The sequence below is a fragment of the Ursus americanus genome, chromosome 8 (genome assembly GCF_024610735.1).
Source record: "Ursus americanus isolate L20-20 chromosome 8, mUrsAme1.1.p, whole genome shotgun sequence".
Taxonomy (NCBI): domain Eukaryota; kingdom Metazoa; phylum Chordata; class Mammalia; order Carnivora; family Ursidae; genus Ursus; species Ursus americanus.
The window spans coordinates 83,167,752-83,195,378 of NC_142134.1; the positions used below are offsets into that span (position 1 = coordinate 83,167,752).

Below are 27,627 nucleotides of genomic sequence, written 5' to 3' on the forward strand. Positions count from 1 at the left end.
TTAAGTTTTCTGGTTGCCACATTAAAAAGGTTTCTTTAAGAAGGGTAAAATTTACCCATAATTATTAATTAAAATTAACCCATAATATATACTTAACCCAAAACATCAAAAATATTACCATTTTAACATGGAAACAGTACAAAGTTATTGAGATAGTTTACATTGCTTTTCTGATATGAAGTTTTGGAAACCCAAGCAGGTGTTACACTCAAAGCACAGGTCAGTTTGGCCCAGCCCCATTTCAAGGCCCGGTGGTCACATGACATTCTCGGCTAGGACACTGGACAAAGAGAGTACACCCTTTCCCCACCACTGCACTCCCCTAGGAAGTAGCTGTCCTGAACCTCTGCTTTTTCTACTTCCCCGCACAAGGGCACCCTTTTCCACACAAGCAAATGGCCGGGTTTCTCTGAACCGGTGTTCTCGCTTGGGCCTCAGCAGGCCACCTGCATGTGGATGGAAACTCCACTCCCCAAGCCACGGAGGGCGCGGGGCACCATCCGAGGAGAGCTGCTGTGAAACATCACGTCCATCTTTCTCTAGCTGTCCACTCCGAAATAATGATAAGCTCACTGGATGTGGCAAAAGCAGCACCAGGAGTCCCTTCTCCCAGCTCCACGCGGCCAGTGCCCCGGACAGGGACCCCCACCCCGGGTCCAGCCCTTCGCTCAGGGCTACAGAGGCTGCGGCCCGCCCCCCCCCCCCCCCCCCCATCTCTACCAAGGGCTGCAAACGGCTGGCCCCGGCCAACGCCACGGCCGGTCCTGGCCCAGTCCGGTGCACCCGCCTGCCCCACCGGGTCTGCTCTGTCCTCCGGGCTCCCCCACCTCGGTCTGCCCAAGATCCCCCGCCTCTCGGGTCAGCCCCGTGTCCCTGCCCCCCCCCCCCCCGACCCCATTACAGAGGGTGACTGCCGCACACACGGCCTCCCGGCACCCATCTCCGTGGCCCCACGCCCTCGGCTTTGCAGGACCCCCGCGCAGCCCACCTCGGCCTCCGGAGGCGCGGAGGGCACCACCCTGCTCTGCGCCTACGCCTCCCGACGCGCCCATGGCCGGTGGATGACGACACGCTGTCCACGGACGAGTCCGCGAGGGCTGCAAGGATGGAATGAGGGAGGCCCGGCCCTGGTGTGCGTGTTGCTCCTCTGCACGTGCAGCCGGAGCAGCCCGAGGGAGAAGAATCTAATTCCCAACCCCACCCCCGTCCCGGTTGGTACCGTCCAGCACGGGTTTCGGCGGGAGCCGCGCTGCTCTCCGGTGCGCAGGCGCGGGATGACCAGCTCGTGTCTGCGCAGGTGCAGAAGCCCCGGGAGGCCGCATCCGGACTGCGCGTGCGTCGCGCGTGGGCCTGGGCTTGGCTGCGGTGGCAGCGCGGACCCCGGGTCCGGCATGGCCGGCTGGGTGTTCTGTAATCGCTGCTTCCAGCCGCCACACCGCATGTCGTGCTTCCGCCTGACCAACTGCGGCCACGTGTACTGCGACGTCTGCCTGGGGAAAGGTGAGGGCGGGCGCGGCCCTCGGGCGGGCCAGGCGGGGCCACCGGTGGGGCCTGCGTCCACCCACCTTGGGCGCGGGGACAGCACCATAGCCGGCGGGTGGCCGTGGGGACCGCGGGAGGCCGGTGGAGTGCGCTGGTCATCTCGGCCCCAGGAGGCGCGGTGGCCGTGGGGACCGCGGGAGGCCGGCAGGGCGCGCTGGTCATCGCAGCCCCGGGGGTGCGGCACTCGCTGCCCTTTCAGAAGGCAGCGTAAACCTGGTTGACGAGGATGCTCGGAAAGACCAGACCAGGGCAGGGCCCAGGGGGCGCATCCTCACGTGGCCTCGAGTGAGGGTGGAGGGGGGGGGCAGGGGTGTGTGTGGCAGGGACCCTAAGGCATAAGGAAGTGTGGACAGGCCCGTGGAGCTCAGGGGCGTGCAGGAGAGCTGGTGGCCACGTAGGCCAAAGCATACCTACAGGGGGCGGTGACCTGTCTCTGCCGCCAGGAGGAAACCATTGCTTTAAGCTGGCTGGTGATGTGATCAGAGGTGTATTGTTCTTTTTACGAGATGTTCTCACTCTAGAATAAAAAAGAAAAAGTGTGTGAATGCAAAGCACAATGAGTTCTTCCAGAGTGAATTTCCCTGTGAAACCAGCTCCCAGAGTAGCGTCCTCAGAGGTCACCACTGTCCTGATGTCCATCAGCATAGCTCTCTGTGAATGATCTGAACACTCAGCAGAAGAATCGGCCATGCCACACGAGCTCCTTCTGTGTCCAGGGGTGAGGCTCAGGGGCCCGCATTGGACACTGAGGTTCTGGTGAGAGCTGTCCAAGTGGAGAGACTGGGGAGGCCGCTGAGTATACAGGTCTGGGAGTCAAGACAGCCAGGAATACGTTGGGGAATCAGCGTGTAGGTAATAATCGAAGGTTCTGGAGTGAGGAGAGGGCAGAGGGATCGAGGACATGGTTTCACCTGGGAAGAGCATTTCTTAAGACGGATGAAGGTAGGAGGAGGCTGCGGGGAAAAGAAAGCAGAGCTTGTGGACTTGGCATCCCAGGGCAGAGTCACATTGGAACCTCCCACAGGAGTTAGTGGCAAGGGTGAGCTTGGATGAGAACCATGCAGACAGGCCTGTGTTCACTGTTTTGGGGGACTGGTGCACCGCCTGGGGCAGGCTGATTCCCACGCACCTCTGGCTCTTGAAGCACATTCCAGTAGCCCAAGCTCGTTCCTCCAAAAAGCCACAGATGCTGGGACACACAAAAATCAGCGGAAGGGCTTGAGGGCTCTGGGTGGAGCGCTGACCACAGCTCCGTAGCTATTTAGTGAGCGTTGCTCTGGGATGAGCCCTCCTTTAACTTTGGCGTACATCCTTCCAGACTTTTTCCTATGAATACAGATTTCTACAACAGAGATGGCATTGTGTGTATATACCAGTTAGTTATCTGAGTTTATTAATTGGACATGGATCTCTTTTCATGTTCCAGTAAGTCTGTATCCCCATTTTTAAGGCTGCATAATGTATCTTTTAGTTGCTATACCATGATGTGTTTAACTGATTCCCTACCACTTGTTCATTTATGTGGTTTTTCCCTGGGGATATCCAGAAGGGTAGAGGTGCTGCACTGGGGTGTGTGCATTGGAACCAACACTCCCTGAAGGCGGCTCCTCCGTGTCCCCACCATGGATGGCCCTCTGCGCTTTTGCCAACTACTCATTTGGGCCCTTTCACACCTTGTATCGGAGTACTTGTGTTTAATAGGTTTGTAAGCGGTTTGGAATGTCAGTCTGCCTACCCATTAGCTGCAGACAGATCGTCTCTTTGTCAAGTCTCTTACTTCCCTGCCTTCAGTGCAACTTGTGGATTTTTTTTAAGTTTAATTTTTTAAAGATTTTACTTATTAATTTGACAGAGAGAGACAGCCAGCGAGAGAGGGAACACAGCAGGGAGAGTGGGAGAGGAAGAAGCAGGCTTCCAGCGGAGGAGCCTGATGTGGGGCTTGATCCCAGAACGCCGGGATCACGCCCTGAGCCAAAGGCAGACGCTTAACGACTGCACCACCCAGGCGCCCCATCAACTTGTGGATTTTTTTTTTCTATTTTAAATTTTTCACTCACTTGTGTAATACAGCGATCACCTACACACCAAGCAACTTGTGGATTTTCAGGAGCTAGCTCTGTTGGTCCAGGACTCCGTGGTTTCTGGCGGTACCGGTGCTCCCAGGGATCTCCTAGAGTCCCCAGGAGAGACATAGAGGGTGAAAACGCACTGCCAAGGGTGGGTGCTTTCAGAAGAGGGCCACTTGAATGTGTTTGTGGGGATGGAGGAAAGGGCACAACTCTGGGGGCTGTTGGAAGGGAACCCCGTCTTTCTGCACAAGGACCCCCTCCCACGTGCTGTGGGGATGAGAGGAGATGAGACAGAGGAAGAAAGCAGAGGAAGAGGCAGGGAAATTGAGGTAGGTCATGACTCTTTTCTCGATAGATGATACGGAGGGCCTGTTTGAACACCCCCCCCAAGGGAGTTGATGGGGGAACACCCAAGAAAAATGGAGGTTGCAGGTTCAGCAGTGCTAGAATCAAGTCTGTGAATCCACTTCTCAGTTAAGTGATTTTCACCCTCCCTCCCCCCCGCCCCCGTTCTTAGCTGCACTGGACCAGAAGAGGGGGAGACAGGCCAGGGTTTGGGCTGGGTGCACTGCTTGGAAGGGTGAGGAACGCGGTATTGTCCGGCTGGCTCTGGGCTCCAGGCTGGCTTATGAGAAAGGGAAACTCAGGCGTGGGGGGTGGGGCAGAGCCCAGGATGAGAGGCCCTGCTGCCCCACTGACGGTGTCGAGTTTTCCAGCGACACGCGGGTGCTCTGGTGCCACGTGGGGGCAGGCGAGGACATGCAAGGCTGCCCTTAGCAGCCAGCCCCATGAGGAGCGGGTTCTCCGGGGGACGACAGGAGTGTGGTGGAGATGAAGGTGGTGCAGTGGTGGGCCCGGGCCAGAGACCCCGGAGAAGAGCAGGTGGGAAGTCAGCCCTGAGCTCTCGGGCCAGGCGCAGCCTTACAGGCAGCAGAGGCTCGGCAGATACTTACAAGGTACACACCCAGCGAGCGGTCTCCGGTGCTGCAGAGGGGAGGCCGAGGGGGCAGAGCAAAGCTTTTACTTCATTTCTTGGATGGGGTGCAAGGAGCTGTTTTCATTTTGAATAGTTAAAAAATTTTAATTAGGATATCACTACAAAATCTAATTGTAAGGAAATCTGAGATGGATTTAAGTATTGTTGATCTTCGTAATCACTGTCCTGGGCCATACTGGATTATTAGCTGAATAAATCTTTTCAACTCTGTCTTATCTTAAAATGCACCGTCTTATCATTGTCTGAATGTGGAAAACGTAAGCACTATAATTCTGTTTATTTTTGAAGAAATATTGTCATTTGAAGCCTGCACTTACACACATTCAAAAGCGTTACTCACTATAATATAGTCAAGTTTGCTTTTCTTTTATAGGTGGCAAAGACGTGTGCTTGATTTGCAAAGTCCCTTGTTGCACGGTTTTACTTTCAAAACATGTAAGTTGAAATATATATTATCTGAATATTAATCAGGGTTTTTTATGAGTTTAAGATTCAGTTTTTAGTCATTTGGTGGGTCTGAAATTTTCATTTTGCTAGGTTAATTAGAAGAGCTTACAAGATTTCTGAGTAAAGTACAATTAGGATTTGGTTTTGAATACCTCATACAATTTCCTTTGTTAACCATAGATGGGCGTTATGTGTAGTTTGCTGTGCTGTGTTCTGGGAAATGAAGATGAGTTGAATAGTTTTCTTCAGCACAATACAAGCTCCTTAAGAAAGTGGTAGGGTTTGGCTTTCCGTGGGGGTCATGTCTAATTAAGAGGGTTGGAGGAAAGTAAGTTAGAAGTGGGTTACTGTTGCAGTAAACTTAAAACAAGGTCTTCTGTCCTCTCTGTGAGATACCCCAGTTTCACCTGTTTGCTTTAAACTTAGTAGCGAATGATTATTCTCTTTATACTTAGATTCTTTTTTTAAAATACTTTTTATTTATTTATTTGACAGAGATGAAGACAGCCAGCGAGAGAGGGAACACAAGCAGGGGGAGTGGGAGAGGAAGAAGCAGGCTCCCAGCGGAGGAGCCTGATGTGGGGCTCGATCCCACAACGCCGGGACCACGCCCCGAGCCGAAGGCAGACGCCCAACCGCTGTGCCACCCAGGCGCCCCTATACTTAGATTTTAAGATACTTATTTGATCTGACATTTTAATCTATAGGAATCATTTTTTGCTGATTATAAATTTAGTACAAAGTCACACAAGACTTAAGTGATATGGAAAATCATAATGGAGATGGGGCGCCTGGGTGGCACAGCGGTTGGGCGTCTGCCTTCGGCTCGGGGCGTGATCCCGGCGTTGTGGGATCGAGCCCCACATCGGGCTCCTCTGCTGGGAGCCTGCTTCTTCCTCTCCCACTCCCCCTGCTTGTGTTCCCTCTCTCGCTGGCTGTCTCTATCTCTGTCAAATAAATAAATAAAATCTTTAAAAAAAAAAAAAAAGAAAGAAAATCATAATGGAGAAAAATCCTGTTTCCCACAGATGTCAACAAGGAAGAGTACGGTTCCTGCTCTGTGCGTTACCGTGACTTATCTTTTTACAAAACGGTGTCTTCTCAGTTGACTTGGTATTTTTGGCACACCCACACTCTGAAAAGACTGCATAGTACTTCAGTGTTTTCCCGGGAAGGGAGGGGTTAGTTTTTCGCTGTTTCAGTCCTACAGTGAATATTTTTTTACCATGTTTCTGCATATATATAAGAATATTTCCGTAGCATAAATTCCTAGGAGTGGAACAATAAGGGCACAGATTAAACTGTTTAAACTTAATAGAAAGCACCTTATTTCCCTTAAGAAATGTCCCAGTTTAAACCCCCGGCCGTAGAGGCAGCTTCTGCTGGTCGCACAGCTGGTCGGGCTTGCCTTGGAGGGAGGGGCGCCCTGGCCTTCCCCCGCCCTGCTGGGCCCTACGCTCAGCTCATTTACCCCCTTTTCCTCTCTAACAGGTGTACTCAGGGCGGTCTGCTTCCTGCCATACATCACTGCGGGTATCATTTTTATCGTTTCTATAGTCTTTAATCTCTCTTTTAACTTCTTTTTTGACTCAAGAATTATTCAGGAGAGGGGGCCTGGGGGGCTCAGGTGGTTGAGTGTCTCAAGTCATGATCCCGGGGTCCTGGGATGGAGTCCTGCGTCAGGCTCCCTGCTCATCGGGGAGTCGGCTTCCCCTCTGCTCGTGCTCTCTCTCTCTCAAATGAATAAAATCTTCTTTAAAAAAGAGTATTCAGGAGAATGGTCCTTAATTTCTAAGAGGTTAGATTTTTATCTCTATCACTTTTGTGGATAATTTTTAATTTTAGTCTTTGTGACTAGAGAAAATGGCCATTTAGTTATTTTTTATAATTGTCAAGATTTTCGCTGTGGCTTAATACGTGGTAATTGTTAGTGTTCTACACGTGCTTGAAAAAGTAGGTATTCTTTTGTTCTCTGTGCATGTGAGAGGGTGAAGTTGTTTGCGGCACTGCCGCTGTCCCGCACACCCGCATTCTGAGGGCACTTCCAGCAGTCTCTCCAGGACCCGGCTCCTCCATTCTCCACGGGCCGCGTGAGCGCCCTCCACCATGACGCCTAAGAGCCATTCTTCCTGCTTTCCCTCCTGCTTCCTGGAATCTCTTCTTACCTGCAGCCAGAGAGATCTGCAAACGTGGGTCGTGTGTCCCAGCTTCCCAGGAGTAAAACCTATGTCCCCTCATGCCCATGGCTCTGTAGCCTGGCCACTGGTGGACACCTGGTCCCCTGGCCGGCGACTCTGACCTGCCACTGCTCCTGGAGCCAGGCTGCTTCCACCTTCCCCTCCCCCGGTGACTTTAGGTCTCTGCCTCCGGTTCTGTGTGACCTTGGCTTCCTTGACCTGTAGCAGGAAGGACACTTGATATCATGGCCCAGCGTATGTGCATTTGCATGTACACGCATCTGTGTGTGTGCACACATGGGGAATAAGTTTCACAAAACAACGCAGAGCCTTGCTAAATGCAGCGCCCCTGATGGTTTCTGTTTCAGCTGGGTTTTTGTTGTTCAAACCGAACATGCTGTGGCAGGCTAAGCTGATTTCCCGGGACCCACACCTGCTCCTTTTGCACCACACAGCGCACCACTTATGTTTGTTCATTCGTTTGTCCTTGGAAAGGGCAGTCACTGTTGCACACACAAAATAGTGCACCACCTGTCAGGTGGTGCACGGCAAGGGAACGGTGCGCACTGAAGCTGGGCGCCTGCGGGGGCCTGGGGGGCAGGTGGGTCTGCGGGACAGAGCCTTTGGTGAATGCAAAGAGCAGAGCAGAAGGATGCGTGCGCAAGAAGGGGCTTGCACTTCGACTGCCGTTGGCTGGTTCTCCCGCAGAGATGGAGAAGGGTGGCTGCAGCGGGGAGGCCCTGAGCCCCGTAGAAGCCAGTGATATCTGGGACCTGGAGGCCACGGGTGGTCAGGGCACTCATCCTCATGCCCACTTCACGTAGGGCCCTGGGGAGCTGAGGGATGAGGAAGAACCCCCTGTGGGCAGAGCTGGGGACTGGAGCCAGCTAGACCAGAGGCTACCCTAGACAGCAGAGGCCTGTCTAATGAAGATGAAGACAGCCCCAGGGCAGGAGCCCCAGGACACCCACCCACAGGGTCTTCATGACTGCTATGTTCTCTTGTCTTCCCCCTGACCTTTGAGGGGTGGATTCATATGTCCTGCCCCCGGTCAGAGGTTGCTTACAGTGGGGATGGACCTGCCCTGGGGCCGTCTAGATCAGGTCCTGGAACACAAGACCATGGGTTTAGTATGAACTCAGAGATGGGGCATTGAGGGGGTGGCCTTTCTGTGTAAGGGAAGAGAGAAATAGACACCAGCCACTAGAACGGCAGACTGGCCTGGCTGGGAGCTGTCCTTGACCCTGCTGCCTTTCTTTCTGGGCCGCCAGCTAGACTCTGTCTCCCCACCTGCTTCCCGTGAGCGACGCCACTCCAGGCCTGGCCCCCAAAACAATCTCCTGGAAAGCCCCCCGACTCAGCCAAGGAGATGCTTATGATCCAGCAAGGCAGAGCTGCTGGGCCCCGAGTGGAAGGCCGTCCACTGAACTGAGCCTTCTGTGAACGTGTAGACGGAAAATATCCCCCTTAAGCCACTGAGACTGGGAGCTGTCTATTGCACAATTAGCCTAAGTTAGCCTTTGTGTGCCATGTAACTTTTGGAGTCAATTTCTTTCGTCAGTTTCTACACAAGGTCCTATTGGGTTTGCGTGACAGTGTCGGTAAAATTGACGTCTCTACAGCGTGGACTCTAGTCCACTTACTTAGTTTACTCCGTTTACTTAGATGTGCTCTAGTTTCGCTAACGGTTTTCTGCACAGAGGCTGTGTGCGTCACTGTTGGCCTCACCCTCGGGTACTGGTGATTTGGGACGCTGCCAGACCCCTTTCTCAAAATGTCATCTCTTTGTGTTTATTGCTGGTGCATAAAAACTGGCTGATTTTGTTTAATAGCTCTTATCTGGTGGCCATGCTGTATTCACTTAATGCCATAGGTGGATCTGGAGCTTTTTCTAGGCTCTCTCTGTGCACAACTGTGTCATCTCTAAATGTTTAGTCTCCGTGTTATTCCTCCCTTTCTTTCTGTCTGTCTTCTTTTCCTCATTGTACAGGCTACAAGGAGACACAGTAGTGATAGCAAGCGTCCTTTGTCTCTCCCTGATTTCAGGGTCAAGCTTCCAGGGGTTCACCGTGGAGTATTGCTGCGCACCCTGGGTTTACTGCCAACGGTTTTTATCATGAGTGTTGGATTCTATCAAGTGGTGTTTTTATAAATATCAAGGTTATCATTTGATTTTTCTACTTTATTTTGTTGATGTAAATTGCATTTATTTTTAGAATGTTAAACCCACAGTAGAATTTTATTTTTTTCAAGATTTTATTTGTTTATTACTTTAGAGAGATTGAGAGAGCGTGTCTGCGCACATGAGTGGGGGGAGGGGCAGAGGGAGAGAGAAAATCTCAAGCAGACTCCGCATGGACCATGGAGGCCAACGTGGAGCTCGATCCCGTGACCCAGAGATCATGACCTGAGCCAAAACCGAGAGTTGGATGCTCACCGAACTGAGCCACCCAGGTGCCTCTAAACCCACAGGAGAACTTTAAACCATAACTTCGTTGTGACGTGGTGCAGCCTGTACACGCGGAAGAACTCGGGGGTTTTGCACCGCTGCTCGTGTAAGGGCCGACCTGTAACTCTCCTTTCTTACAATGCCCTTTTCAAGTTTTGGTGAATCAGGATTTTGCTGACTTCATAAACGGAGTTGAAATTCTTTCATTTTTCTCTTCTCTGGCAGATTTTTTTTTTTTTTTTAAGATTGGGGCCATTCAGAGAATGTATGCTGGGATTCATGCCTGACGCTCTCTGATCCTAGAAGGCTTTTTGTGTGAGGTTTTTAACTAGGGTTTTAATTTTTTAATTAGATATGGGACTCTTCAGAGTTCCTCATATTTGGGTCAGCTTGAGTGAGTGGCCTTTCTCTAGGAGTTTGTGCACTTCATCTGAGTTTTCAAGTTTCTCATCCTCGGTGTGTCTGTGGTATGTGTATTTTTAGTGTCTGTGAGATCTGTAGTGATGTCCCTTTGTCATTGTAGTAATAGCTGTTGTACCTTCTCTTTTCTTCAACAGTCTTGTCTGGTTTTATTGACTTTTTATCTGTGTTCTCAGAGAGCTAGTCTTCGTCTTCACTTTACATTTGTCTCAGCTGTGTTCTCTGTCATTTCCTCTTTTCTTTTTTCTTTGGATTTAGTCTGTTCTGTAAGATGGGTGCTTCTGTCCACTTCCAGCCTCTCCCACTGGCGTTTATGCTACGGGTTAGGGCACCCCTCTGTTTGCCCTTGCCTGCGTTGTATGTGTTTGGCTACTTTGCAATTTTATTGTCTTTCACTTTGAAATAGTTTGAAATTTCTGCTCAATTACTCCCGTGACCTTTGTGTTTTCTGAAAGTATATTGAGTTAGAAATATTTGGGGATGTGTCATGAAAAAGTTGCTTTGGCCGATGTCATAGAGGTTGCTGCCTATGTTCTCCTCTAGAATTTTGATGGATTCCTGTCTCACATCGAGGTCTTTCATCCATTTGGAGTTTATTTTTGTGTATGGTGTGAGAGATTGGTCAAGTTTCATTCTTTTGCATGTAGCTGTCCAATTTTCCCAGCACCATTTATTGAAGAGACTGTCTTTTTTCCACCGGATGTTTTTTCCTGCTTTATCAAAGATTAGTTGCCCAAAGAGCCAGGGGTCCATTTCTGGGTTCTCTATTCTGTTCCATTGGTCTGTGTCTGTTTTTGTACCAGTACCATGCTGTCTTTGTGATCACAGCTTTGTAGTACAGCTAAAAATCCGGCATTATGATGCCCCCAGCTTTGTTTTTCCTTTTCAACAGTTCCTGGGCGATTCAGGGCCTTTTCTGGTTCCATACAAATTTAAGGACTGTTTGTTCCAGTTCTTTGAAAAATGTCCTCGGTATTTTGATCGGGATGGCATTGAAAGTGTAGATTGCTCTGGGTAGCATGGACATTTTAACTATGTTAATTCTTCCGATCCATGAGCATGGAATATTTTTCCATCTTTTTATGTCTTCCTCAATGTCTTTCAAGAGTGATTTATAGTTTCTAGAAGAGAAACAAAAGATAAAATGAACTTATGGGACTTCATCAAGATAAAAAGCTTCTGCACAGCCAAGGAAACAGTCAAAAAAACTAAGAGGCAGCCCACGGAATGGGAGAATATATTTGCAAATGACACTACAGATAAAAGACTGGTATCCAAGATCTACAAAGAACTCAAACTCAATACACGAGAAACAAATAAATCAAAAAATGGGCAGAAGATATGAACAGACACTTTTCCAATGAAGACATACTAATGGGTAACAGACACATGGAAAAATGTTCAAAACCATTAGCCATCAGGGAAATTCAAATCAAAACCACACTGAGATACCACCTTACGCTAGTTAGAATGGCAAAAATAGACAAGGCAAGAAACAACAATTGTTGGAGAGGATGTGGAGAAAGGGGATCCCTCCTACATTGTTGGTGGGAATGCAAGTTGGTACAGCCACTCTGGAAAACAGTGTGGAGGTCCCTTAAAAAGTTAAAAATTGAGCTACCCTATGACCCAGCCATTGCACTACTGGGTATTTACCCCAAAGATACAGACGTAGTGAAGAGAAGGGCCATATGCACCCCAATGTTCATAGCAGCAATGTCCACAATAGCTAAATCGTGGAAGGAGCCGAGATGCCCTTCAACAGATGACTGGATTAAGAAGTTGTGGTCCATATATACAATGGAATATTACTCAGCTATCAGAAAGAACGAATTCTCAACATTTGCTGCAACATGGACGGCACTGGAGGAGATAATGCTAAGTGAAATAAGTCAAGCAGAGAAAGACAACTATCATATGATTTCTCTCATCTATGGAACATGAGAACTAGGATGATCGGTAGGAGAAGAAAGGGATAAAGAAAGGGGGGGGTAATCAGAAGGGGGAATGAAGCATGAGAGACTATGGACTATGAGAAACAAACTGAGGGCCTCAGAGGGGAGGGGATGGGGGAATGGGATAGACCGGTGATGGGTAGTAAGGAGGGCACATATTGCATGGTGCACTGGGTGTTATATGCAACTAATGAATCATCGAACTTTACATCGGAAACCGGGGATGTACTGTATGGTGACTAACATAATATAATAAAAAATCATTTAAAAAATTTAAAAAAAAAAGAAATATTTGGGGATTTTAGTTATTTCTTACTTTTATTGAAGTCTAATACAGAAAACTGCACGGATACAAGTACGTGGCTCCAGGAATTGTTTGTGACCTGAACGTCTCCACCACTCAGACCAAGACAGATTCATTTCCATGACCTCAGGACCATGGCACGGTCCCAGAGACCACGGCATGGCCTTGACCTTCTGAGGTCTAACGTGCGGTAGATCTTCCTGCTGACGTGAGGGTCTCAGACGCTTCTGCCGCTTTAGCTTCATCCCATGTTCTCTGCGCTGTTGGTGCGTGATTTTGTTTTGTCTTCACAGAGCCCCGCAGGGCGGCTAGAGTGCGGTCACCATTCTGATCTCCCTTCTCCCATGCTGCTCCCGCCGAGGAACCATTTCCTACCTGAAGGCAGTGCCTTCTGTTGGTGACAAAGTATCTGGTTTTTGTTTGTCTGAAGGGGCCTCTTTTTTTGCCTCCATTTTGAAGCATATTTTCACTGAGCTTAGAATTCTTTAATGGACATTAATGTTTTTGGTGCTTTGATCATATTCCTTCCTTGTCTGTCTGTCTCCTTCCACAGTGGCTGTCCTGTGTGTGATGACGGTTGTCTGTGGAGTCGTCCAGCCTGGCTTCACAGAGATTCCTCAGCCTGTGCAGTGGGGGCTTTGTTAGACTGGAGAACCCTTGGTTGCTCCGTCTCCACAGCCTCCTGTGCATTCGGGGCCTCTGACTCCTCTCACAGAAGGCAGTGGGCCCTGACAGATCAGTGACAGCATTTCCGGTCCGTGGAGCTGTTCATCTGGTTTGGGTCGTCTGTGTATGTGAGATGTATCTTTACAGACAGGCATGGTCCCCACTTGCTGAGCACCAGGCTCAGCCCCGCTGTCTTGGGGGCACTGTGTGTGGCCCTCGGGGAAGGCACTGTATCTGCTGGCCTCACTTGGAGGACGGAGGCTCGGAGGTGTCAGGCCACGTGCTGGGGTGGCAGGTCTAGCTGGCGCAGAGCAGGGCTCACACGAACCTGGAGGCCCTGGGCCCTGTCTGTGGGCCAGGACCCCCCACGTGCAGTGGTCTGTCCAGGCAGCATTGTGTGGGGACCCCTGCTGTCCTGACACCACCACTCCAGCCCCCTCATCTCCCTAAGCCAGACCTGCTTCCAGACCCTCTGCTGTCCCTGCCAGAAGGCCGTGGCCCTTGAAGGTACAATCCCCAATTTCTACCACTGACCTGATTCAGTTTCACTGTTGTTTTAGAGGAGTTTGGGGGCACATATGGCCCTCAAACCGCCATCCTGATGTTGTCCAGACCAAAGACCAGACAGGAGGGATGCACGAGGCTCTTCCTGCACCTTTCCTGTCTGGTGTGTGTCCGTACTGTTCCGTCTGGCTGATGGCCCTCCTCCCAGACTCCTGCCGCAGGACAGCTGCTGCCGGGGCTTTTACGATGCTGCGGTCAGGGTGGAGGCAGGGCAGGTCTGCACCGGGCTCAGAAGTAGGCAGGCGCCGTTGCTGTCACAGCACCTTGCACCGACTTGGGATTGGTTGAAAGCTGTGCTCCTCCGCTTTCCCTTCTTCCAGGCTCCGTGTGTTTCCTCCATGAAAGCCTGGCTCTGGGGTGTCCTTCCATGGAGAGGTGGGTCTCACCTCACAGATGAGCCCCTGTGGCCAAGGCACTCTGCCTTCTGGTGGGTGCCCGGGGCCTCTTAGCACTGCCTTCAGTCCTTGGACTGACCGACAGCCGCTGGCCGCTGGGACACGGGTGACCCTCCCAGGCCCCCCAGGGACGGTTCGTGAGGTGCTGACTCTTTGTGTCGTCTGCGTCTGAGGTTGAGGTGCCGTTTTCTCCCCGGCGTCTGTATGCCCGCGTTAGAAGCAATAACACGGACCCCGGCTTTCCTTCCCTTCCAGACTGACGCAGATATCCAGGCGCTGTTCATGGGCATAGACGGCCTGTGTAAGAAGTACTCGAGAGAGACCTGCCAGGTGAGCTCTGGTGCATCTTGCTCAGCGTGACCCCCGTCCGCCCGTCCAGCATCAGAGACTCAGTGTTGTGAGACCCTCAGAAGAGACAGGGTGTTGTCTGCTCCGGAGACCAGTCCCTTGTGGACTTCTCTGCCTCCCGCGGCTGCCTTCACCGGGACGAAGCCGTTGGCTGTGTCCTGCTGCTAGGCTTTTGCTGCGTGCGGGGGTGCAGCTGTCGTTTGATCCCCCCCATCTGGGGGCAGACCTGACAGTCCGAGTTTGGAAGGGCGCCGGTTCAAGGCTGCGGGCTGCTTCGCGAGGCTGTCCTTCCTGAGGGGTCCGCGCGGGCGTGCTCTCCCCTGGCTCCCAGGGTGCCTGTCTTCCTCCCGACCCCGCTCCCCTCACCACGCCTGCCCCGCCCCCCACATCTCACCTGCTGCTGCTCCCTCTAGTGTCGTGAATCCGTGCTCACCCCATGTCCCGCCCCAGATGTCTGGCCTCCCGGCGGTCACTGGACAACATGCAGGCCACCATTCTTTCCAAGAAGCTGTTTGGGAGAGAAGGGAGCCCTCCTGCTTCTCCCTGTTCTGTTAACATGGAGCCCCCCATGCAGGCCGCCTCCCACCTACCCTCTGGGGGAGGAGGCCGAGTGGGGCAGCAGTGCCCACCCTGACCATTCTAGCCTGTTGCGTGTCCAGCTCCACCATTCCCACAGACACCTCCCCTCCTCTGCACGGCCGCTCTCCAGCTGTGACACAGCCAGAAGCACCACGGTGTCAAGCTGTCCCATCTACATGGAGCCCTGCAGTCACACGCAGATGCCCACAGAGGCAGCACAAGGCAGGCGCCAGGCGGGGCCTGTGTGTCTCCATTGCCATGGTCACAGTGGGGGCGCTTGTGGGCCAGGTACCCTAGGCCCAGAAGCCGCCCGCATTCGGGAGCTTGGGAGGTCCTCAGACTCGCGGCATTCAGAACCATGGGCAGCCCTGTTCCTGCGGGAGTCTCGCCAAGGGCTTGGCGTTTCCGACGGCCCCGCAGAGTGTGCACGGGTGGGGGGAAGCTGCAGAGGCAGCTGCCAAGGGACCACCCTCACACCTCTGGGCCACACGTCCCACGGTCGCATGCCCGTCTGTCCGGGTGCGGAGTGGAGTTTCCAGAGCCAACATGACAGGATATTTCATCGTTATGCACATTAATGTCCTGGACTTGTTATCCTTGAATGAACTGATACGTATCGTAAATTCCTCTCGATATTGATTTCTAGTGGGGTAAGCACTGACGGAGAAAACCCACGTCAACAGTAACTTTAAGAGCATAAAGCCAGCCTCAGGCTGTGGCACGGGCCCCCGATGGCATCAGAGCCACGGCAGGTGGGTCCACGGTAGTGGTCAGGAGGTCACCCTGCCTGATGGAGTTCGGAAGAAGCAGAAATCCTCCTCTCCTTGAGCCCGGGCTGGCCCGCGTCGGTCGGGGAGAGTGTGGTCAGGTGGCTTCTGCTCCAGGGACTGGACCCACTGGGTGGCAGGCGCCCTGAGCTGTCCCACAGCCTCCCCTCCCTGTCACAGGGACTGGCAAAGAGGGCGCGTATGCGCTCAGCTCCTGGTCTGGGCTTCCTCAGCCTTTGCACTTCATAAAAATCTCACAAAATGGCTGCCCCCCTCCGTCCAGGAGGGCACTCTACGAGGTGAGGGTCATGGCCCTTCTACGTGGTCGACATCCCCTGCCCCGGTCAAGGCTACAGCAGCTCAGCCTGAGGGGCCTGACAGCCCGGAGTCCCAGAGGCTGGCACCTGCCTGGCACAGGTGGGTGGCATATGGCCACAGGGGTCCGCGCTGCCCCTGGACTTGTACCAGGCCCCTCGGGGCTCAGCATCCCGCCCACAGGCCTCTCTCCCTGGCTCAGCTCTGCCCTCACTGCTTGTCATGTCTGTGCCAGCCACGGAGGCCTGCACGCTTGTTTTCTGCCTGTACTCATTTAAGAACAGCCATGTGCCCGCCCACGGTACTTCTGAGGTCAAGGCCCCATGTCCCAGTGCGGGCACAGCCCTGCTCCCAGATGCTCCAGGTGGGCCGTCCTGCAGTCACTTCCAGTTGCTCCTGCTTCCTGTTTCTGAGTGTGGACCCTACACCAGGACACGAGGTTTAGGGGTAGGTGTGTGATACCCTCTTCCAGACGCGGGCCTAGAACCCGTTGAGGAATGAGACCAAGCAAACGGACGATTGGCCTTGTCTTGGCTGAAGGCGATGGGGGGGGGGTGGCCAGAACCCCTCCACGCCGAGCACAGTCCGGACCAGGACCTGGCTGGCCCTTCCTCACTGCCCCACACCACCTTGCCCCTCCTGGGAGCCAGACCTGAGGAGCCACAGGGCCTGAGAGCTGCCGCCGAGCATGAGGGACATGTCTGGGATGTGGCCTCATGAAGATGAAGATGCCAATGGGGGCGACATTACAGGCCCCTTGTAGTGCCCCCCCCAGACTCACGGTCCCAGCAGAGCTTGTGTCCGTCAGTCCTCGTCTTGTGGAGCAGGAGCCCCACGCGGCGTGTCCTCCAGACCCTGAGGGCATGGAGTCCCTTGGAAGGTGCAGGAGAACAGGAAGGGGGTGTTTGTCACTCCTGACCATGGTCCCGTCTTCTGGAGGTGGCTCGGCCCATAGAGGAGGCACTGAAGACCTGCTGTGGGCTGGCCGTCCTGTCCACAGTGGTTTCTCCCTTGGTCTGTGCCAGCCCAGTGAGCCTGGGGACAGCACCGGCTGTCCCTTCCTGTCCACTAAGCAGTGTCCTGGGGTGCACTGATGGGGAGTAGGACCTAGAGGAAGCTGACTTCACATCCCAGTCCTGCAGGAGCCCTGCCCGGGGGCAGCAGAATCAGGTTTTAGCAGTTACAATGTTGTGTTCCCGGAGGGGAGGCATCAGGGTCTGAAAAGTTCCCGTAGGGCGCCTGGGTGGTTCATTTGGGGAAGCCTCTGCCTTCAGCTCAGGTCATGATCCCAGGGTCCTGGGACTGAGCCCTGCTCAACGGGGAGCCTGCTTCTCCCTCTGCCTCTGCTGCTCTCCCTGCTCCTGTTCTCTCTCTCTCTGACAAATAACTAAAATGAGGTGAATAATGAGAACTTCCCTTAACGTGGAGTGGCTCCCCCCACCCCGCATAAACCACAGATCGCCGTTTCTGATCTACGTTGGTGCTCTCAGGAGCCCACCGCAGATGGGGAAGTCGGGCTCCTCTAAATGGAAGAGCAGAGGTGGCGCTGGTCCCAGGTGCAGCGGGCCCTGGGGGTGCAGACAAGGTCCCTGGGCTCTCTGGGCTCCTCTTGGTGCCATGCCCTTCCCGGCCAGCCCTGTCCACGTAGCACGTCCACGGTGTTCCCTGTGGGTGCTGTTTGGTCAGGAGGCCGTCCCGTGATCCAGCTGCTGCAGCCAGAGGGATGGTATGCTGTGACTGGCCACTGGGTTGTGTCCCATCCCATGGCGAGGCCTTGAGCGCCACTGAAGCCGCGAGCAAGTGGGCGGCGCGCCCCTCACTGTCTGCGACCCGCACGTGGAGCATGCTGCCTCGGCTGGTGTGCGTTTGGGCACGCGGCACTACACGCACGCCCAGCACAGCGGTACTGAGCTCTGCTCCAGGCACAGGGTGGCAGCCGGCAGAGCCCACACCTGGGCAGGCAGGGGGCAGGGCGTAGGGAACCGAGCACCTTGTGCCTGCACTGAAGGTCCCTCCCCAGCCCTGGCTCCCGGGGCAGTGTGCGTAGTGGCGGCCTGGCGCCAGTACCAGCAGCTGACACGTATTCTCTTCTCAGATTTCAGAATTTCAAGAAAAGCACAGAAAGAGACTCTTGGCCTTCTATAGAGAAAAGGTAACCCCCCTGACTCGCTGCCTCATCAACCCAGGCCGTGTCTCAGGCCGTGGACCACTGGGCTGGCACCTGTCCTACTGATCCACAGCCCAGTGCGCCTTCTTGTCCATGATCGGCACGTGGCCGCTTGGGGGACCAGCCGTGGTCACGGGGCAGTTTCGCTTTGGAACACCAACACTGACCCGTTAACACCCCCAGAACACATCGGCACTTTTCCACACAGCAGCTATGAGGTTGCCCCGGGGAATCTAAGAAAAGGACATTCGAGATGCCCGTTTGCCCTAGAAATACCCCCCTCTACACGGAAGGAAAGCAGAGGTTTGGTGAAAGTGGCAGTGTTGATCTGGAGTTTCGGACCTGGAGTGTAGACGGAGGGCTCAGAGGAGTACCAGGGCGGGGCCGCTTGCCGAGGCTGGGCTACGCCGCACAGCTTCGCGCTGCCTGGACAGCTTCCCAGCGCTGGCTCCCGGGGTCCCTGACGGCCTGCACGCGGTGCAGACTTACTCCTGAGCCGCAAGCGAGCAGCTCCCGTGTCAGCCACGTTCTGATTCGTGGCTTGAGATGTTTAGCGGGTCGGCGTGTGCTCTCTACGCTGTCCCTCAGCCTGGTCTGCCTGATAACCAGCGGTCTGATTGTGTTTAGATCGCAAAGCTGGAGGAGTCCCTTCAGAAGTCAGCACTGCGGATGGAACAGCTGCAGAGGTGAGTTCTCTCCAGGAGCACACGCGGTCGCGAGCGCACACGGGGCAGCTGAGTGCTGCCCGCTTGGCTAAGACCTTGTAATCAAGGCAGCAGAGGAAAGCTCTTTCATTTACTAGAAGCTCTGTCAGTGCAAAACTGCAGTGGGAAGCAAAGGGAGCAGTGAAAACACACAGGAATGGTGCCCCTGGGGGTTCCCCAGAGGGTCCTGGGGCAGAGGGGCTCTGCGGCCCGGCCCTATCGGACCCCGCCCACAGCCTTCCGGCCTCCCCTCTGCCCGGAATCGTGGCGCCCGTGACGGGTGAATGCGTGCAGCCCGCCTGCCTGTCAGTGTGGAGCCCGCAGTCTGCCCTGGGGCAGCCTCCACACGGCCCCCCTACTGCCCACAGTGCCTTCTGTTCTGTGAGACGGACTGTGGTTCTGTTAGGTGCGTTAACATCGTGACTCTTCGGGAGTCTCAATCTGCTGGGTCGCACTTTGGGTTAAAGGTTGCACGTCACATTACAGTTAGTGGCCCTGGGGAGCTGCCGTCCGCCCAGCTGGTCGTGTGTGCTGGGGTGACCCACGCCCTGCAGGTGGACCCTCGCGGCTGTGTTGTTCTGGGCAGCCGGAAGTTTCACGGCTGCCGCGAGGCCTGTCTGGGGTGAAGGGGCCCCAGCAGCCAGCACCAGAGTGAGGGTGTGCTCTGGGGTCCACACACTCCAGGGAGACCCGGCCCCCGGGCTGGCACAGCCTTTACCCCCTCCAACGATGGTGAGCACAGCCGCAGAGACCCCGCGAGGCCGACCCAGCGGTGAGGCCCTGCTCCGGCCGAGTCCGGGAGCGGCAGAGAGGGCAACGCGCCCACGTGGGGTCACTCAGAGTGTCCTCCTCGGTGTGTCAATTGCTTTCTTTCCGGGAATCGATCTGCAGCCTCTGTCTTTCCCTGGGCTGCTCCCGTGCGGCGCCTGTCTCTGTGGCCCCTGCGACACTCCCAGTGGTTTCTGCAGCCCCCGGCCCTGCTTCGCTGCCCAGCTCTGTGCTGCACACCTTCTCCAGGTTCCTGGTGGCCGCTCAGTTTTGCGTTTCTAGAAGGTTCTGGTCATTTTTACCATCATGGGGTCAGCTTATTTTTGTCCCCATCTTCTGTGACAGGCAGTGTGTCTCCCACCCCTGACACCTCAGGCTCTCGCTCCAGGTGGAGCCTTTGTGGCCGGGCTGGGCGGGGTCGTCCTGCTGGCTGGCTCTGCGCATCCCTGGCATGGCCTGTGTCCTCCAGGGCGGACGCCCTCACCCAGACCACCCCCTTGCACGAGGAACACAGTCATGCAGCACGGCGCTCACCGCGGGGCCGTCGTGCTGTGGGCGCTCCGTTACTGTGTCCTGGGGCTGCTGGCACAGCAGACGTGTGCCCTTGGGAGGTGCTGGGCCCCCACAGCGCAGACGCGGACGTCTGGCTGCCCCCCACCCCAGTCACTCAGTCCCTTGGCAGCTCTTTGTCCAGCACCTGCTCGTTCCCAGCACGGGCGCTAGAGGTCAGAGCGAGCCACAGGCCGCTTGTCTGTCCTCAGGCGGCTTCTCTGGGTGGAAAGTGAGTCTGTGTGTAAATGAGGCTAGCAAGGTGGGGGGGGGGGCAGATGGGGAGCATCTGGCTGTGTTTGTTTTCTTCAAACTGGAATGAATTACGTGGGAGTAAATGTTTATGGTTTAATTAACACCTTCTCTCCATCTGTTTAGTATGAGATTGTCACAACAAACAGCTTTCAGCGCAGTAAAAACTCCAGTTTCAAGTAAGTAAGACGGGGCCTGACCGGGGCGGGCTGTGAAGAGGCACGCAGCCGGGCTGGCTGAACGCAGCCTGATGCTCAGACCCCCCCCCCAACAGCTCCTTCAGCAAAGCCAGGCGGACACCTGCTGCTGCCCCCTGATTCGTCAGGCTCTGACAGGTGTGTGTCCGGTGGGGACAGTCTGAGGGTCCCTGAGAGTCACAGACTCTGACAGGTCACACAGCCCTTCCTCTGACACACCTCCGGGTCTCCTCTGCTCCCCCCCAACCCTGCAAGTCCCCCGGTGCTGGACAGCTCAGTGGACACCCAGCGACACTTAGCACGGGACTCAGGAGCTTGGCCCTCCCTCGGGCTGTTCTGTGCCCTGCAGAGCCTCCCGGGCACAGCCCCAGAAACAGGTGTGTGGTCCAGGCTGGCCCATCACAGCTCCGTCCCCACAGTCGTAGCGACTGGCTGGTGGCCATCCTGCGCCCACGCTGGGGCTCTGATCTGGGACCAAGATGGCCAGGCTAGGGGAAGCGGCTTGGAAACGAATCTAACAGAGACAGGACGAGAGACCGTGGCTGTGCTGGTGGCAGCACTGGGGACCCTCACCGCCCCAGCTGAACAGAGCCACCCCCCTCTCCACGGCTCTTCCTTGAGACGGCTGGGGTGAAGTCTGGGTGCAGCGGCCCACGCTCGGCAGAGGCACGGTTCACTCCCCACCCTTCCTTCCTTCGGCTGTTTTTCGTCTGTGGGGCTGAGCGATGAGGGGACTGACGCTTACTGAGCACTCGTGTAAAATGTGTCGGTCAGGCAGTAAGTGGTGAGGGGAGTAGACGAGATGCTCTTGCTCGCCTTCCAGGAGGGTTGGGCCCGAGTTAGAGGGGCGAGGACATGGCTGGCCCACGGAAGGAGGGGGGCGGGGAGCGGGGCCACAGCCCGGTGGAGAAGGGCCGCGTGTGCGTCTGGCTGACACATCGGGGCAGCCAGTGAAGAGCCCGATGCACGAGCGGACAGAGCGTGGGCCTGGAGGGGGTGTGGACGCGACCCAGGCCCTGTGGCACGTGTCCTAGTTGGCGCTGTCACATTGTTGACGAGCCCCAGGCCCACTAAACGTATCCCACCGTTCATTTAACAGAGTGGAGTCCATGCAGGTTGACCATACTCCTTCCCCAATGAGAAAAGTAAGTACACCTGTCCCCGTGCTGCTCGCCCCCACACACCGTTCAGTCGTGGTTTTCCTCAGTGCGGGAAATGTGAGCGTTCACGTAACGGATGGATCACGGCGGGGCCTCTTGTCATGTGCTGGGCCGAGGGCTGAGCAGGTCGGGATGTGGTTCATAGAGTAGGTCCTGGGTGACCCTTGGGGGAGCGAGGCCGGGACTGTGGCCGGTGGAGGCGCAGGGAGCAGGCAGGTGGGCAAGATGGAAGTGACTCTGTGCAGCCAGGATCAGCCCCACCCAGCCGAGGGAGACCACGTGGGCTCTGAGGAGTAGGGGATGCTCGGGGGCCCCAGGCCTGGCCCAGGTAGAGCGTGGCCGCAGACTGCCCCCTGGCCAGACACAGGCAACTCGGGAAAGGGATGGGGAAGCTGGTCCCCAGAGGGAGGGGGAACGACCGGGTCGGGAAAGCGGCTCAGGCAACGCATGCGCTGGTTGGGAGCATGCGGACTCCTCGGTGATGGAGACTTTCCTGACACAGCGCCAAGTGCTTCCTCTTTGCAGTGTCCTGGCCGCCCTGTGGCACACACACTGGTGTTCAGGCCACTTAGCGAGAAGTAGCACTTATTTCCAAGGGGGCCGTCCTGGAACCATGTTCAGGAGGGGTCCGGATTCCGGGATAGGCAGGTGGGAATGCAAAGCCATGCAGAGCTGGGATGGAGGGGACACCCGGTCCTTGCCACTGGCGCCAGCGTGGGCCTCCTCCCCATGCCCGTCTCCGTGCCCCACATCACACCCTGGACGGACACCGTAGGTGCCCCTCCTCCAAACCGTCCAGATCCCAGCACCCCCCACTGCCCACTGGCTTTGCTCCTCAGAGGCTGAGCCCTGAGCCTCACCCACATGGGGCCTTGTTTTGGAGATTAGAGACTGACAGCCCAAACTGATTCACATGTCACTGGGTGTTACAGCTGAGGGACCAAAGGTGGGGAGCCGTCGGGACACCAGAGTGAGCTGCTGGACCAGCGGGAGCTCATGCTGCCATCGGGTAGCGCGTGGCCATCGGGCAGGTGGGGGGTAGCTGAGACTGCACCGAGGCTTCCAGGGTGGGAATGAGTGGGTGCACCTGCGTTCAGAGAGCAGCTGCGGGCTGCAGTTCGCCCGCCCTGTGCCAGAACAGAAACAGAACGCAGAGCCTCAAGGAGACTTGTCTACCTTGTCGGTCCCGCCGGGCCGCTCTGTCAGCCCCGGGAGTGGGAGCACGCGCAGGCGCCTGGGCTAGAGCTGCTATGCATGCCCGGCGGGGGCAGGGTGAGCGCTGTCTCCTGGGAGACCCTGGGTGGTGCAGCGGCCTGCGGCAGAGGCCGCACACACTCCTCCACGGGCGTGAGAACAGGGCTCCCGCGGAGAAAATGCCGTGCCCACCGTACGACACCTCACGCAAGCAGCCAGGGGTCAGCCGCCCAGGCACAGCCCATGCCGGACCTGGAGAGCCTTGTCCTCTCTCCCTGCCGCTGCCCTGTGCTGAACCTGGGGTCCCGGGAGAGAGGGTGAGGGAGGCAGAGCCTGCAGGTGGACGGGGTGCTGATGGCGCCTCACACGTGGCCCTGGCTTTCCCGGCCTGCGACATCCTGCCGGAGACTCACACATCAAGCGAACGCATCCCGTAACTCACGAATTCGTGAGGGAAGCCAGTAAAACGTGAAAACCAGCTCAAAGGAGAACCCCAAGAACAAAGGCACGTCAGCCATCGAGAGTGCAGAAACGCGTGTGCGAATGCGCGGACGCACAACCAGCAGTTTCCACGGGGCTCCCCAGGTGGGATGGAGGGTTGTCACGTGACCCCTGCAGCACCGTAGGCAGCTCCAGGACAAGGAGACCCCAACCCCGCGGAAGCAGACACCCGGCGGGAAGCTTCAGGCGTCCATAACCCCGACACTGGGGAGTCCTAGATCTTTCCGGAGTGTTTGTTCTCTCGCAGGAAAAATCCTCCACTGAGCAAGTTGTAAGTAGAGGGAGAACCATAAAGCTGCGTCTGATTCACCCCCTGAGCCAGGCCTGGTTGGCGTGGGGCCGCAGGCGGCAAGTGAGGGAGCCCCGCCTGTGAACCCTGCCGCTCGCGGAGTGTGCTCCCCGCAGCTGTCTGCCATGTGCTGCCTTCTGGGTTTTCCTGTGAACTGGCCGCCCTGTAGAGGCCTCTGCCCTCGGAGCCACCCCCAAAATGCAGCCTGGCGGGGGACACCTCCCTCGGGAGCCGTGGCTTCCTTGTGCTGGTCCAGGTCGGGTCTGTGCCTGCTCTGCTCAGAGTGGGCCTTTGGCCCGGGCTCCGGGAGACCGTCGGAGTTCTGCGTGCGGCTGAGCACAGCACCCCGATCCTAGGCCGTAGCCCCCAGTCGTGCTCCAGGAAACAGGTCCTCACGGGCAGCTCCTGTCACCTCTGTGCCCACACGGCCGGGCTGTCCGTCTGTGCTGTGGCCACCACCCCGGCCACTCTGGGTCTTTGTATCCTTTTGGCTTCGCCTGTTACTGGCTTCTCCCTAAAATAAATAAAAATCCTTCCTTAGTAGAAGTTAGGGTGAGAAAAGACAAGTTACCCAATTATAATCCAACTTAGTAATTTTTGCCCTTGCTGTGTGATAATTTTTCTGAAGTTGCAAATACTCCATCAGTTGTTCAGAGTTGGATGGAGATGGGGGTCGGGAGTGCAGCCCCATCCGTGGGAGGCTGTGAGAGGGGCAGGTGCAAAGGGCTGCTGGGGCGCACAAGAGTGGTGGGCATCTGGGCACCCTGACTCAGTGGGCAGCCACGGAACGGGGAGCCCTGGGGAGGGTGGACAGGCCAGGCACCCCTGACTTACGCTGAGCGCAGCAGTAAAATGACACGGTTGCCAGGACTGGCCGATGGGAAGGACCCAGAAGTGGCGATACCAGAGCACCAGCCTGTGGAGAGCGAGCCGCAGCCAGCCCACCGTTCCCACACATGGCCGGGAAAGACGCTTTAACTTGGGAGGCTCTGTCTTGGGTGTGAGTGTGCTGTCAGCAGCCAGCTCAGTGGAGAGCTGGCCCTGCAGGCAGGGCCCGAGGGGGCCAGTCCCGCCAGGGTTGAGTATGACTGGTGGGTATGAGCCTGGGGTCACGGAGGGTGCCCTGGAGCGGGGCCACCCAGGGAGGCTGCTGGATGATGGAGTAAAGGACCACTGGGGTGGATGTGCCAGGGGTGGGAGCTGGGAAGATGGGCCGCCATCAGGGGCTGGGGCTGGTGGCAAAGTCTAGAGACAGACCAGTGGGGGCCGGGCATGGGAGGAGCCACAGGAGTGAGGCCAGAGCAGCCGGAAATAGCATTTGGCCCCACTCCTGGCAGCCTCTCTGTGGTTGGAGGAGGGCACCCCCATCGCTAACCTTGCACCAGGGAGCTTTTTTCTCAGGGAATCGGTGGGGGGGACCATCCCTGGGGGAACTTGACAGGTGCATGGCCAGAGCAGGGTTCCCCGTGATTGAAAACACCTCCCCCCATCAGCATCTAGATTTTAAGGTGTCAGAATTATATGTACAAAATGATTAAAAAGGATTTAATCAGGATTTTAAAATTTACGATATCAGGGGCGCCTGGGTGGCTCAGTCAGTTAAGTGTCCGACTCTTGGTTTTGGCTCAGGTCATGATCTCAAGGTCATGGGATTGAGCCCCGCGACAGGCTCTGCCCCCAGCAGGGGGTCTGCTTGAGATTCTCTCTCCCCCTCTGCCCCTCCCCCGCTTGTGTGACTTCTCTGTCTCTCTCAAAACAAAATCTTAAAAAGGTAAAATTTATTATGTCAGTCAAGGACTTTTCTCTCTTCCAAAATTCTTAAAAGTGCTTAGTGGAGCGCTCCATGCGCTGGCTGCCGTGCGCTCCCTGGGGCCGACGGCACCGCGGTGAATGCCCTGGCCCCGTGCGGCCCGTCTCCGGCCAGCCCAGGAATCTGCCCGGCTGACGGGGACTAAGCGGTGCGTTCTCAGTAAACAGGGAGAATCTCACTCAGAAATGGCAGCATTGGAAACTGACTTGTTTTCTTTTTACACACTTAGCCTGAGGTGGCAGTTGGGCCAGCAAGACTCTCTCTGATCAGCCCCCCTCAGCATGGACGCATGGGTAAGTGGGGGTCCCTGCACCCATATCCCACGTCAGCACACGGACTGAGCTCCATGCCCCAGGAAGGAACATTCCCCCAGACCCATCAGAACCGACCCGTGTCAGTGCAGTCCCTCAACAAAGTTAGCGTGGGAGCGACTGCTTCCCCAAAATGGTGTGGCTGCTGGGCCCACGGGGGGACCCTCAGAACAGCCACAGACAGAAGGCGCTCTTGCGGGAGCATAAGCTCTCTTGGCCCGGAGCAAAGTGGTATCATCAGCTTTGCTTCCTGGGAGTTGTTGGAGCGGCCGGTGGGTTTCTGGAGCGAGTGCGTGTGCCCGGCGGCACGCTCAGGCCCCTTCCCCGCTGGGGTCCGGTGGGCCCCCCGGCCTAGCCCCTCTGCTGTTTCCCCGCCTCCTGACCAAGCACCCGGTGAGCTCAGGCCTGTGGGGGGCACTGTGGACTTGTGACCGAGCTTGCTTGCCCTTGAGCCCAGCTCCTCTGCCCCTGTCTCACCTTTGCTTCTTGCCGAAGGTGATATTCTAGCAGCGGCCTCAGTAGGACCGGGAGGCGGGCTATCTGCGCGGTCTCATCTAGAGCCTCGTGCTGCCGCCCTCCCCACAGAGCAGGAGTGGGGGGCCTGCAGCCCCTGCTCTGGGGGACCCTGCCGTTTCCACCACTGGCACTGCTCCTGCCGGCCGGGAGGGAACACGGGTGTTCATTGTGCTCACGGCCCCTTGTCCCCGCTCCTTGCCTGTTTGCTCCCACGCCGCCCACCTCAGGCCTGTTGTGCCGGCTTGGAGCAAATTCAGCTCGCGGACGCAGCTCCCCACACCCCCATGTGTGGAGTTTCCCATTTGAGCCAGTTTATTCCCATCACTGGGCCTCCCGGTCACACCCTGGTGAGAACTCATGACACTTACCCTCCAGGCCTAATGTGTAGCCTCCCGCGGATGCCACTTCCATGGCGCACAGGGTGGTGTCCCTCGGGGGTGCTGGCTCTTGCCCCGCGCTCACCTTTGTTGGGGGTGTCCTGTGGGCCCGACGTCCCCTGCACCTGTGCGGGGGGCGGGAGGCAGGCAAGCTGTCTTTAAATCTTTGAAAAAATTTAAAAAAACCCTATTCTGTCTGATGTGAAAACAGCCTCTCTAGATCTTTTTCTATAATTTTCCTATTTGTATCCTTGAATCTGAAGTGTGTCTCTTGTAGACAGCATCCAGTTGGGGCTGGACAGTCTGAAAATCTCTGCTCTTCATTAAAGATTTTTCATTTACTTGAGAGGGAGAGAGAATAAGCAGGGGGAGCCGCAGAGGGAGAAGCAGGCTCCTCACTGAGCGGGGAACCCAATGTGGGACTCGATCCCAGGACCCTGAGATCATGACCCGAGCCGAAGGCAGACGCTTAACGGACTGAGCCACCCAAGAGCCCCCAAATCATTCTTAAATATTATTAGAGACAAAGAGGGTCATTTCATGATGATAAAAGGGTCAATACGCCAGGAAAACATAATAATTATTACTGTAGACGCCCAAAGTGGAAGACCCAAAATACATGATGCTAAAACTGACAAAATTAAGAAGGGAAATGGTTAATTCAACAATTGTGATTCAGATATTTCAATATCCCTGGAATAACTTGAACAACACTGTTAACACCGCTGACTTACCTGACAGATGTGGACCCACCCACCAATAGCACCACACACATTCGTTTCCAGTGCAAATGGGACACTGTCTAGAATAGACCACATACTGGGACATAAAACAAGGC

At 55.7% G+C, this 27,627-nt stretch overlaps 1 protein-coding gene across 1 annotated transcript in view; it reads left to right on the plus strand.

Annotated features, from left to right (window-relative positions):
* Positions 1-1,391: 1,391 nt before the first annotated feature.
* RNF212 (ring finger protein 212) overlaps positions 1,392-27,627 on the plus strand; it is a 33,115-nt gene continuing 6,879 nt past the window's right edge. Inside the window, exons 1-9 of the mRNA XM_087863933.1 lie at positions 1,392-1,500; positions 4,982-5,043; positions 14,241-14,315; positions 18,090-18,146; positions 18,789-18,847; positions 20,561-20,613; positions 20,709-20,769; positions 21,731-21,776; positions 25,815-25,878. Of these exons, the coding sequence (XP_087720059.1) occupies positions 1,392-1,500; positions 4,982-5,043; positions 14,241-14,315; positions 18,090-18,146; positions 18,789-18,847; positions 20,561-20,613; positions 20,709-20,769; positions 21,731-21,776; positions 25,815-25,878 (586 nt within the window). The remainder of the gene's footprint in view (positions 1,501-4,981; positions 5,044-14,240; positions 14,316-18,089; positions 18,147-18,788; positions 18,848-20,560; positions 20,614-20,708; positions 20,770-21,730; positions 21,777-25,814; positions 25,879-27,627) is intronic.